The sequence below is a fragment of the Branchiostoma floridae genome, chromosome 2 (genome assembly GCF_000003815.2).
Source record: "Branchiostoma floridae strain S238N-H82 chromosome 2, Bfl_VNyyK, whole genome shotgun sequence".
Classification (NCBI taxonomy): domain Eukaryota; kingdom Metazoa; phylum Chordata; class Leptocardii; order Amphioxiformes; family Branchiostomatidae; genus Branchiostoma; species Branchiostoma floridae.
In genome coordinates this window covers 10,524,053-10,536,366 of record NC_049980.1, presented here as the reverse complement: position 1 = coordinate 10,536,366, position 12,314 = coordinate 10,524,053, and the positions used below count along the sequence as shown (strand labels likewise).

The following is a 12,314-nucleotide window of genomic DNA, read 5'->3' as shown; positions in this document are numbered from 1 at the left end:
CCAAGATCAGATACATGTTTATATCAAGGATTGTAATGATGGAAATTTGCATATTGCAAAATGTTGTGTGATGACGGACATGTGAAAAATCTCGAAAATTGGTTGTTGCAATAGATGACTGAGATTCTAGATACTGCTGGTGTCAAAAAGCATTAGGATATACATGTATCTGTCACACGGAGAGATGTCGATCCAGTAGAATCGTTGAGTCTCCTAGGAGAGATCTCGACCGGAGCTGGTCCTAGGGCCAGCTTCGATTGAGATCTCTCCTAGGAGAATCGGCGATTCTACTGGATCGACATCTCTCCTGTGACATATACATATGTATGGCATTTATCAGAGACAATGTTCAAAACCTAAGACCACCTTCAACCAGCAAGAATGAGCTGCAGTTTTGCCTCCAGGCTAGAGTGACAATGTCATATTCTTTGTCATGTATAGTACAATAATGTTATTATACAGTTTCTATATAACTGTTATATGTGTAAATCGGATTGTTTAATTGATTAAGACTTTCATTGCTGTTGCCCTGATGACTTGATGAGAAACTGTACGTTTTGTTGTAAAATGTTGTTAGAAACCCCACATGTACAATGTTAGTGATTGAGCTGTTTATTTCTCAAATTTGTGATATAGTTTGTAGATTACTGAGAATCTCCAAGATAAAAAAAAGAGAAATTGAAAAAAGAGTTTCCTTGTTGTGATGTTGTATGTACCTCCATGCATAATGTTATTTGTTAGATATACGAACAACTGAGCACAAATGATTTGTTCATAAAACTATTGTACAATAACAAGGACACCTGATGTGAGTGATTGTTCACCTTGCACTTCTAGTGCCTAGTGACACATGTAGGTCAGCAAGTTGCCTTGCTCTTCCCTAGCAGGGTTTATTTTGCAGGAAGAGATTGCTAGCAATTCCCCCTTAACGTGCTTGAGCCACCTTCTCGATTAGGACACCCCCATTATACGTCTCTTCTGAAAGACGGGTGCTGCCCCAACCAAGATGACCCTCTCGTGTAATTGAACCTGGAAATTATTGGAACCATTAGCTCAACTGTGAAACTGCTGCTAGTTGAGCTACAGAGACCTGAAGTACTTTATTATTAACTTGGGCCACTCATTTTGAGGGGGAGGAAATGGAAAAAATGGGTACTGGAAGGCAGGCACAGACCGCAAATATCAGAAGAACCATTTGACAACAGAAAAGAAAGCGACTTTCGTACGGTCAGCTACAAACTACAAAATAGGATTATGCAAAATAAATCTATAATTCTGCTTATTAAATAATAAAGGCTAACTGAAGACGTAAATCATATTCTCCAAGCAGGTGTTGGGTCGGGGAGATAGTAGTGGTCTGTTTTTTTACCGACTCGCTCCCTTCATTAGTAAAAATCACGACCGCCCCTATCTCGCGACCCAACCTCTGAGAATACGTAACGTGAAATCTACCTTCTGTATCATCTACAATTACAATGTAGTTACAATCAGCTGCAGGTGGGACTATCGCGATCGTGTTTTCAGTATCTTTTGTAATACAATTGCAAACCGGTCTTTTTAAGGTATGTGTAACACGGTCACTTAAATACTAAGAGGGGGTGCCGACTGCTCTGTAACAAGAAACAACGTCAGAGGCATTAATAGCGAGCTCAGTTATCAATGACACCCTAACAACTAATCCAGATAACTGCAAATTACGATGCCCCTCCCCCTGTATTTCTTGTTTGGCAACTTTTGAATCGCGGTGTGTTGGCGGCAGACATGTTTCGGGGCTACCATTGGGGTTTCGAAAAAAAGACTTCACAAGCGCTGGGTTCATTGACATCATATAGTTTTGACAGTTGGTGCTTCGCATTCGATCATCGCTTAAAACACGTTTGTATTCTCTACTTCTGTGCAAATTCGAAACCACGGGAAGATAGAACAACAGCAATAGAACCTGCGACATAACCCTACAACACCTTCGTATAGCAATGGCTGCCGTGAACACATTAAACCCTCTCGACTCTGCGGTTTAAAGTTTTGACATCTGACACCACGTCTTGGTAATGACAGAGAAATGAGGAGATCGGGCTGGTATGGCTTTTTGCGACTTTTTTACAGCATCAAGGACAACCTTGCCGTCGTAAGTAGTGAACGTTCTTCGTATGCCCTGTAGAATTTCTTACTAAACGTAGTGTAGCAAACGGAACACAGTTACAATGTAGCATTTAACAATTCAATTTGTACAAAGGATTGTCGACGTGGTTTTGTGTGATTCTGTTTGATACTACACCTGGTGACTCAGAAAAAAAGACGCACACAATAATGTTGAATTCTATGGGCGACGAAGTAATGTTGTTTATGTAGTTCGTACGTGCTAAGAAATTATATCCACTGTACCAGTCTGTAACAAAATTTCTTCAAATTGATATGGCTGTGCAACAAGCATTTAAGTTTCATGCCAACGTAGGCTAGCCACTTTACAAGTCTAACCTGACAAGACACGGTTTTGTTGCGTAAGCTTGAACACTAGTCTGGAGTCCAGCCTTGTTCGCTGTAGTCCGCTCCCGAAGGTCGCTGCCCTCCAGGCTGATCAAATACAGGGTGTCACCAAGGACATTATGTAAGATACTGTCTTTGGCCTGACGATCTAAATACGGTTCAAAAATATCTTACAGCTCACTTCGTTACGTCATCTGTGGAGGACCAATAGACCGTTGGTTGTCCTGTTGGGTGGGATGGTCCTGCTGTTGGCCCTGTACACGTACCTGCTGTTGGTCATAGAGGAGAAATACGAAGAACGGCAGAAACTGTTGATAGCGATTCGAAATTTGGCTGATGACTCTTTTCGAAGCAAGCAGCCGACAATGGAAGAACACAAGGAAGGGTATTGGAATTTTCCTGCTATTGCATGTACTACAATGCATGTTTGTTATCATTCTGTTACTAACCAAGTTATGATATGTCGTAAGGGGCACACAAAATCAGCCTATGCATTTCGACATTTTTTTTCTTTTGTGCGTGGATAACATCAGTATACGTGGATTACGACTTTGACATATAGTTTATGAAAATCATTTTAACACCACAAAGGCAATTATTTTGCATATATATACTATTGTTGTTTCGTTTCTTTTTAGATTGAGTCAAACCATTAAACGGCTTGAATCTCCTACGCAGAGCCGAACCCAGGGACGACACATTCCCGAATGGCAGCCACCTACCTGTGAACCAAAGCAAAATGTCGCCTTCGTAAAAGTTCACAAGGCAGGGTCCACTACAGTTCAGAGTGTCTTCCTTCGCTATGGCTACTTCCACAACCTGACCGTAATGCTACCCGGAGGTAGAAACCCTGCGTCTTTCTCATGGGCCAACAACCCCTCCCCTGGGGACGCCTATCCCGTGAGTGGTGGGGTGTACAACATCCTCACCCATCACGCCAGGTACCATCCAGAAACCATCCAGGCGAGGATGCCTCCCGACACGGTCCGTGTCGCCATCATGAGACATCTCCTCGACCATCTGAAGTCCATGTTCAATTTCATTCACCTGAATACTAAATACAAACTTTTATCAATAACCCCGATTCAGACGTTTCTCGAAAACGTTACTGACTACGCAGAAATCGACAGCAAATTCTACGAAGGACGCTCGCCTACTAGAAATTTCCAGTCCTTTGTGTTAGGCTTCGATCAGATGAAGGATGTTGGTGATGAGTCAACAGAACAGCATTTTCGAGAGGTAACAACGGACGTGCCGTTTGTCATGATTCTTGAACATCTGGATGAATCCCTTGTTGTCCTCAAGCGGACTCTGTGTTGGTCTCTAGCGGACATTTTCTACGATTGGACGGCGAGAAACTACCGAAAATTCTACTACAAGTCATCTAGTTTGAGCGACCTGGCAATGGAGAACCATCGCAAGTGGAGCTCCATAGACTACGCGCTGTATGAACACTACAACAGAACGTTATGGGAGGAGGTCGCAAAGGGAGGGGAAGACTTCGCGTTGGAACTTGAACACTTTCGCACGATGAACAGTAATGTGAACGAACATTGCAGGATCGACCCTAAAGGTAGCAGGAGTTTTCCGGCAACAAAGTGGAGCATGTCATGGACGGTAGATGCTAAATTTTGTAAGCAACTGAGACAAGAGCGGTTTATTTGGGACTGGAAACTGGCAATGAGACAAAATGAAAAGTTACGTAGGGAAAGACTCAGCCCATAGCTATAATCGTTACAGAGATTTAAGATGTGCAGTTCGAATTCATTGGCATGTTCCATTTCTACCAAACTTATAGAAGTTAATTATGGAAACATAATGCAATGCTTATTTGGTTGCCGGGAGCAGTATAGGAAAAATATAAAGCAACAAAGTGTTTACTGTTGTGCCGACACGATGATTATTGCACAGAAATGCAGTAAATTATATCATACGAAATGCTGATCTTAAACTAGTATTCCTGTTCAAAATGATTACATCGGCCATTTCTAGATGACTCTATAGATCTTCGAATCTGTTTAAGATTTTCTTTGTATCTAAAGCTTAAATTAAGCTTCTTGCATTCTCCAATTCTCTGTTATTGTTTTTACCTAGAAACATAAATTTGAATACTACTTGTTTATCTATTTATTTATCTATTTATTAGGGCTACGGGATATAAGTTTTGAAAAGAATCGAATTATCCAGTCTATACAATAAACTGCACCATTATGTTATCAATATCACGCTTCGTCTTATCGATCCTTACATTTTGGGCAGTGATAACGTAATAAACCATGTTTCTAGAGACTTCACCGGGTGATAGATTCTCATGACATAATACAAAGGATGGATAAAAAAGTAACAATAGCTATAACGTTAACATATTGTTGGCCATACAAGTTTGCAACTAGGGGCTTTCCTGCGTTGAGATTCATGTGCTCTGATACTGAAACTATTCCATATCCGCTTTTTAAACATCACATTCTAACTATTCCACATCCGGTTCAAACATCACATTCTAACTATTCCCCATCCGTTTTAAACATCACAGTCTAACTATTCCACATCCGGTTCAAACATCACATTGTCACGCATCATCAGGACGGTTGTGCTGGTTGTCATGAAGCGGTCATATTGGCCTCTCATCCGTCTGCATGGAACACAAGATCTAAAAAGTTAGCGCAAATACACACGAATCATGACATTGTCATTCATGATAATAGTGTGAAATTACAAGGGATGATGAACGTAGTGAGATCGCAGTCTTACACAGAATGAAGTGCACATCTCAAATGGAAGGGGGTATATATTGAGCATAAAGGCTTTTGTTAATGTCTACCACAATGCAAGTCACTGTTAGCGTTACTTTGTAGGCGACGCCCTCACGTTAGGTGAAAGAGAAGGACAACTGGAGCTTCAGCCTGAGCTGTGGATGTAGCTAGCCTGACCAGCCCTGTTAGCTTTGGTCCTCCCCGGAAGGTCATTACCCTTGATCTTCGGGAGCGAACGAACCAAACAAGGGTGGACTCCAGGCTACTGTGTGGACGTGGGTGAACCGCAGTTCTGCTGAAAGTCATATGCCCACTTCTTTTTAATGAAAATACGAAAGGGTTCCTCATAGAATCTTTGTTACTCCCAGGCCCAACCCTTTTCGAAGACATACAATGACCACAATAGAATGCAGCACTTTCTCTATTTCTTTCATGCTAAAATAGCGCGGTTCAGAGAGGGCTGCAATAGTATCGTACAGGATAGGAAATAGAGTTATAGTACATGCCGAATGTCTGCCCACCTGGCAACCGCCACTCCTGTTACAATCGCTACTGCCACGATAACTAACCCCACGATGATCCCAATAATAGCTCCACTGGGAAGACTTTGGTCATTAGAAAGAACGGGTACTTTGGAAGGAGCAGGCTCTGTAGAAAGAAAAGGAACGAACCAATTTGTTAGTGCAAGACCAGACAAGATGGCAAAAGAGATCAACAAAACAGAAGTGTTTATAATGATCAGGACAATCGGTATACCAACTGGTTACTCACACACATCACTTCCTACAATCTACAGAAAGATCAACCAAATTCAGCCGATTAACAATTGATATCTTGATGTCGTTACAAGAAACTAGTGCCTGTTCAGTGTTGAGTATATTCACATTTGTATACACTTACCTTGGAAAAGCACTGCTTGGGCTGATCCGTCTAAGGGAAAGAGAAATACTGCTTTAACATTGGAGCAAACACAAGGATTACGTTAGCTTGTCACGCTTTGCTCATTGCCTATGTGTATTCAAGTCATGTAAACACTCTCTGACTATCATATGCATGGTTTATACAATCACTATATTCTACGACTGAAGCAAAGAAACTGAAAGACACAGATGCTTTTAAGCAAAACAACCACAAACGCCAATAATATACAAACTTAATTTAGAAGACATGTAAAATCCAAGAACAATATTGTTTCACCCGAACGCTCTGTTTAAGATAATTTGGACACATCTTGGACATCCAACCCTATGTAGGCAACGTCATTTGGCGTACCTATGGGTCTACATTTGTCGAGAACGACGACATCATACAGATGTATTTGGCCTACGCTGTCCGTTGAGTTGGCCGAGTGATGATCTAGTTCGGCAGTGAAGACCACACGAAACGGCTGCTCCCTTTGAAGATCCATATGCACCTGATTCTTTTGTCCGTTGGTCAGCTCGAACGGAAATGTTCCCAGCAATTCAGGGGCAGAGTTTGACTCATTAACGACGATGGAGACGTATAGTGTGGCAGGGACAGCGGAGCCTTCCATTTGGTAGTGGAAAACGAGCGAACTGTTGCTGCAGTTGGTGCTAAAGACGGGAGATTCAAGTACAGCTTTGCCATCATACTGAACATCATTGCTCGAGCTCTGGATGCGGACGGCTTCTGCCGGGCGCCGGGCCAAAGGTGAAGATAAAGGTTAGATATGCTGAGATATGGAGAGAGAAACGTACAAGCAGTAGAAAATGTACGTAATTGAAGAACATTGGCTGTGAAAGGATATGATACGAGGCTTTTTCTACGTATGAATCGTTCAACAACTTTGGCTTAGGTTCATGGCATACAGTGACAAATATGGATAACCAAAATGCATGTAATAACCTGTTTTATCCACTTGGCAGATGAATTTTCGCCTGGAAAAGCATGCCATGTCGTTCCACTTGTTCTTCTTGGGCGGGTAGTATACGACGCAGGTCTCCCCAAATTGCTTATAGTTATTAGGTTCCCCGGGTCCCCAGTCTGTGAAGTCCCCCAGTTCTTCTCCATCTATCCACTTCCAGACGTTTTCCTGGAAGACGTCATGATGAAGGCCGAATCTAAACGAAGATCCCTCATCTACCGAGTTCTTTAGGCTGACCAGGAAGTCGTTGGTTTCCTTATCTCGAGGCCTGGCGAGTGTTCCACTGTCTTCACTACACGCACGGATGGACTGGTGGAAAGTAGCGGTTACGTTGAACGCCTTGTAGCAGATGCCTTGGAATGGTAGGTAGTCTTCTGGACAATCTTGAAACGTCAGAAAAGAGACATAATTGTTGCAAGAATATACATGAAGTAACGTTAATTTGACACTGATGACATTAAAATGCATGAAACGTTGATTTTGTTTTAAAATAATGAAGATACTCAAGTCCACAAAGATATCCAAATAAGATATCAACAGAATTGATTCGCATGTTACATAATTTCTTGAAGAAAAAACTATGAAACTATCTTTGTTATTTTCAACGCATTACTAGTGCATTTGTATTCTAATATATTCAATCTGTTGCATGAGAACTCACCCGCTTTATGATAGAACAGCTCCAAAGTCAACTGCGGTCTCTTGTAAGTTGATTTATCTGTGAAATACATTTTGAGTGATGATATTTACCTTCGTGAAGGTTAAGGTATTGTGAACAGTTGATGTTTTTGTTTGTTTGTTTGTTTGTTTGTGTGTCAGTAATTCCGCAATATCTGAATTTGAATGCTAGGCGCGTTGGAGACACCAACAGAGTTGTAGTGCAAAAGTACCACAAAGTTATGAGAAAAAGGTTGCAGGAAGTGGGGTTGGGCACAGTTTAGAGTTAAGAGTTTTCCTCATCGTGTAACACTGGAAATACAGTTGGCCCAACTTTGCATAAAACTGGCACAAATTGTTGGATCCAAAAGAATATTACAATGTGCCTCAAGGATCTGGTGGAGTCCTTTACATTACCACCTAGAGAGAAACTTTCATTTTGGAATCATAACTTGCAATTGGTAATAAAAGTAACGAAATCAATCGTGAACGGTCTTGTGAAATGTCGAAAAGTTGTAGAGAATGTTGAGATGGGGGCGGGCAAACGACGGCCAGGGTCATGTGTGAATAGTCAGAAGTAATTTTAAGCGATTAGTCTAAAACATTTAATCACACCGTCACTATAAGTATTACTGTTATCCAGTAAAAATGTCCGTTTACCCCGCAAGACATTTTGACACCCAAGTAAGCACCGACATTGGCTACTAGAGAAATACATGAGTACCATTAAATGGACGTTTCATGAAGATAGATTGCTACTTGAATGTCATATTTGATAAGATTAGTATGTCTAAACAAAAATGTATGTATATTAAGATAATGGTGTGGCACATGTGAGACATGCTGATTACACGAGATACCGAAAGATAAAGAATGTGTCTCTTACCGATTATGACAAGCTTGACGTATTCCTCCGTTTGTCCGCTAAAGGGCATGATTTTCGTCATGATGTACTCGCCCTCGTCGGAAAGTTTGGCATCATCTATCCGCAGCGAACCGTCAATGTTTAAGGAGGCACGCCCTAGCAGTGGCCTCAAGGCGCGACCCTTGGATCCGGCTGAGTACATGAACACAGTGACTCTTAAAATATCCGACTCGCCGACCACCCGGCTCCACGTCAGCGCGATCGCTTTGCGTAGATCCACCTTACTCTGCACGGGGAGGGTGACGGTCTCGCCTTCCATGGCTCTAACCGTGTGTGGGCTGACGGGGACGGTTCCTTAGACAGTGTGCAAGAAAGGTGAACATCAGAATCACATTACTACCTCCGTAAAAATGAAGGTTATGTTTTAGGCAGCGGCGTTCGTCTGTGTGTGTGTGCGTGTGTGTGTGTGTGTGTTTGTGTGTGCGTGTGTGTGTGTGTTTGTGTGTGCGTGTGTTTGTGTATGTGTGTGTGTGTGTGTTCGTGTGTGTGTGTGTGTGTGTGTGTGTGTGTGTGTGTGTGTGTGTGTGTGTGTGTGTGTGTTACAGTCTTTCATAACCTATTCTGTTGCCTTCCTGTGACCTTTGCCATAACTTCCTGTCAGTATTCTCGAGGTGTGGAGTGTCTGATGTCAGACTAATCAAAAACCAGCAGACGTTTTAAATAGTTTCCATTGTCAATGTCCATATGTAAAACGGTACATGCCCCTTGTACTTTAGCTTACATGCAGTCCTCGAGTTCCTGCCTCCATCTACCAATCCATTCATGCTAGCCTGCGGGGCCAACTTTGGACCCGGGCCAAACAAGTCAACCATTCCATCCTGCAAGTCTTCGTTTGCACCAAGCTTCCGTTTGCACCCACATATTCTGCCTCTCTACTGTATTCAGATGACTACAGACACTGACACATACACACAGACCAAAAACCGTGAATACAACCTTTATATTACTGTTTTAGTTTATTTGGTTGGTATCATTTTCTCCCCATTATAGTATTGTTATTCATCTTCGGATCTGTGGTTTATGTTTGTACCTGTTGAAGTTTTTCCAGTTTTTGTCTTATATGTCTATTTTCATTATGTAATCCTTATATGATTTATTTACAGTATTTTTATCTGAAATGCAATAAAAATGATGTTACCAATGGACTGAATGATCCTACCTGGTGAATCAATCCGATCGTACATGTTTCCTATTGCTGCATTCACTTTCTCCTCGGCAGAGCAGATCGTACTTTTCAAGTAACAGTTGGAGTGTGTGTTGTACTGGAACGACAGGCATGTCGGGTCGGCACAGCAAGCCGCTGCACAGGAATCGACGGTAACACCAAAATGGCTGACTATGTCCACTGCAGGTCCGCCGCAATCAGTTTGGGGGAAGTGGCGAAACGCTGATACTCCACACGTTTCTGATTGAAAAACAGAAAAACATACTTTATCAATCACACATGCATGTTTGTGCCCTTGAATTCTCAATACTATGCTCCAGCAGATACAAGGCACGCAAGGGTAGACACTGTCAGCTTGCTGAACACAGACCTAAAGCACAGAGGCCGAGCCCTTCCTACAACAGTAAAGAAACTCCAAGAGCTAAGGAAGCTTCTAGGGTGCAGAACACAATGGAGAATTGATGATGGGCACCGATGCGATTGGGACCTAAACCTTACCTGAAGATTCACGAGCCGCTGGCGTACCCATCTTGTCAGTCACGAGTGACGTCATAGTTGTGCGAGGGCGCTCTAATGCAGAGGAAAACTGAATCTTGAGCTTTGCTTGAAGCACTGCCACATAGAACTAGACTGTGGAGTCGTACGCGAATGTTTCATAATCTAATATGCGAATACGTTTACGTTTGCTTTACTAACTGTAAAGATGTTCATTTCTACTGGTAGGACGGAAAAAGTTGTGCTAATGCTTGCCTAATGCCTAATCACACTACGTGACACTAATAAGTGAAACATTAAGAAAAACAGAAAAGGGTGCAGAAAACTGGTTTCCAGATTTTCGTGGCGAGCCAAGGGTCAAAGCGTTAAACTGAGGGATAGATGAGATGAGAATGCATAATCAACATTCAAGGAGTTTATACAAATATACCTCTTGCAGTTATATGTTGCAATGCTGACATCATATATTGATATGCCTTGTCTACAATCACATACACAACTTAGAAGATGTCCAGCATTCATAGAGCTATACCTTCTGATCGTCGACAGGAGTTTTCTTCGCCGGAACCTGCAAGTTTACAAATTGGAAGAATCAGAAACCATTGATTATCAAATACATCTGATTGAAGCTAGGACTGATGTTCATCAGGACATACATTCTCAATACAATTATGTTGAAATAAAATGTCGGAAAATTGTGAATATCCCTTAGCTCTCTGAAATATATACGGTTTCTCGTATATCTTGTTTAACTGTGGTTCATTGATAATGATTGATAACATTACATGTTGTGTCCATTGATCACTTAATACCACTCTACAAAAATGAATTTGAGCCCCTTATGCAAAAATCGACACTTCGATCCCCCATGCGAAATGGATTCTTCCAAATCCCCATTTCCAAATTCCTTTTTCGGGTGTAAAAGTTCATCCCCCCCCCCCCCCCCCCCCACAACAAAATGAGGTCATTTGGCTGTCATATAATGATGAAGAACCTGAAAGTGGAGAAAGTTCCAAAATGAACCATTGCCAATTGGGTTAGGCCAAATGTGTTCACAAATTCCAGTGGGCATTTGTTTCACGTACCCTCATGCCAAATTGTCACGAGACCAGCCTATACATAGTATATGGAATTAAGTGCGGAGAATCTAGACACAGACATACCAACACACTAAAGAGAATACCTCCGAACACGGAAGTGCTAAACGTGGTAAAATACCTTTTTGACAGATGAAGTACTGCTGATATCCGCAAAAGTCGTCGTCCCATTTGAAACCTTTCTCCGTCCATAGCTGCCCGCAATCCTGGCCTGTGCCGGCGTTGTTAGGCTCCCCCGGTACCCAGTTGGCGAAGGCGCAGTTGCTGACCGGAGTCCCATCAGACCAGGTCCACGTGCTCTCAACCTATCCATTGAATTGAGGTGCGCAATAAAGATACTATTTTCAAACGATATCCTAAAGATACTATTTTCAAATGATATCCTATTACCGCATAAATTGCACGTCATTGTGCACAACGTCTTGACTACTTGCATACCGAATGTCGTTCCTTTGTTTAGATATCCTCCTTTTATGATTTACAAAAATGTGACAACAATCCAGAACATACTGCAAGGGGGTCCTACACTACTTCTTCCTTACATCAAAGTCTACCTGCCACCATAAAATCAAGGCCACGGTATGTCCAGGACAAAAGATACAAAGAAAAGAAGTATTGCTGAAGTACCAAGGTCAGACACCAGGTGGCCCAATCGCCATCTTGACCTTTTTGTCTTCCCAGTCCCTATCCACATGCCACATATCAGAGACAGACAGACACGCGCGCGCACACACACACACACACCATTTACATGGAGGGGAATATAAGTATCAAAAGTTCAGGGCGACCTAGATGTAAGTTGCGGAAGAGATTTAGAAGAAGAAACATGTTAAAGACTATGTCCATCAAAACC

The 12,314-nt window shown here is 42.1% G+C and overlaps 2 protein-coding genes across 3 annotated transcripts in view; one reads left to right on the top strand and one right to left on the bottom strand.

Annotated features, from left to right (window-relative positions):
• The first annotated feature begins 1,502 nt into the window (after positions 1-1,502).
• On the top strand, positions 1,503-4,704 carry LOC118410314 (galactosylceramide sulfotransferase-like). 2 transcript variants are annotated; one of them, XM_035811891.1, is made up of 3 exons: positions 1,503-2,125; positions 2,661-2,869; positions 3,123-4,704. In XM_035811891.1, exons 1-3 carry the CDS (start codon positions 2,060-2,062, stop codon positions 4,207-4,209), a joined length of 1,362 nt encoding a protein of 453 aa, XP_035667784.1. In that variant the 5' UTR covers positions 1,503-2,059; the 3' UTR covers positions 4,210-4,704. The 2 variants fall into 2 exon arrangements, with proteins under 2 accessions (XP_035667784.1, XP_035667785.1); XM_035811892.1 differs by lacking the exon at positions 2,661-2,869.
• A 177-nt stretch (positions 4,705-4,881) lies between these two features.
• LOC118403411 overlaps positions 4,882-12,314 on the bottom strand; it is an 18,132-nt gene continuing 10,699 nt past the window's right edge. Inside the window, exons 10-20 of the mRNA XM_035802127.1 lie at positions 11,583-11,766; positions 10,897-10,932; positions 10,368-10,439; positions 9,864-10,109; positions 8,666-8,998; positions 7,784-7,840; positions 7,104-7,505; positions 6,510-6,887; positions 6,138-6,167; positions 5,759-5,885; positions 4,882-5,116 (exon numbers count right to left, since the gene is read on the bottom strand). Of these exons, the coding sequence (XP_035658020.1) occupies positions 5,023-5,116; positions 5,759-5,885; positions 6,138-6,167; positions 6,510-6,887; positions 7,104-7,505; positions 7,784-7,840; positions 8,666-8,998; positions 9,864-10,109; positions 10,368-10,439; positions 10,897-10,932; positions 11,583-11,766 (1,959 nt within the window). The 3' untranslated portion in view covers positions 4,882-5,022. The remainder of the gene's footprint in view (positions 5,117-5,758; positions 5,886-6,137; positions 6,168-6,509; positions 6,888-7,103; positions 7,506-7,783; positions 7,841-8,665; positions 8,999-9,863; positions 10,110-10,367; positions 10,440-10,896; positions 10,933-11,582; positions 11,767-12,314) is intronic.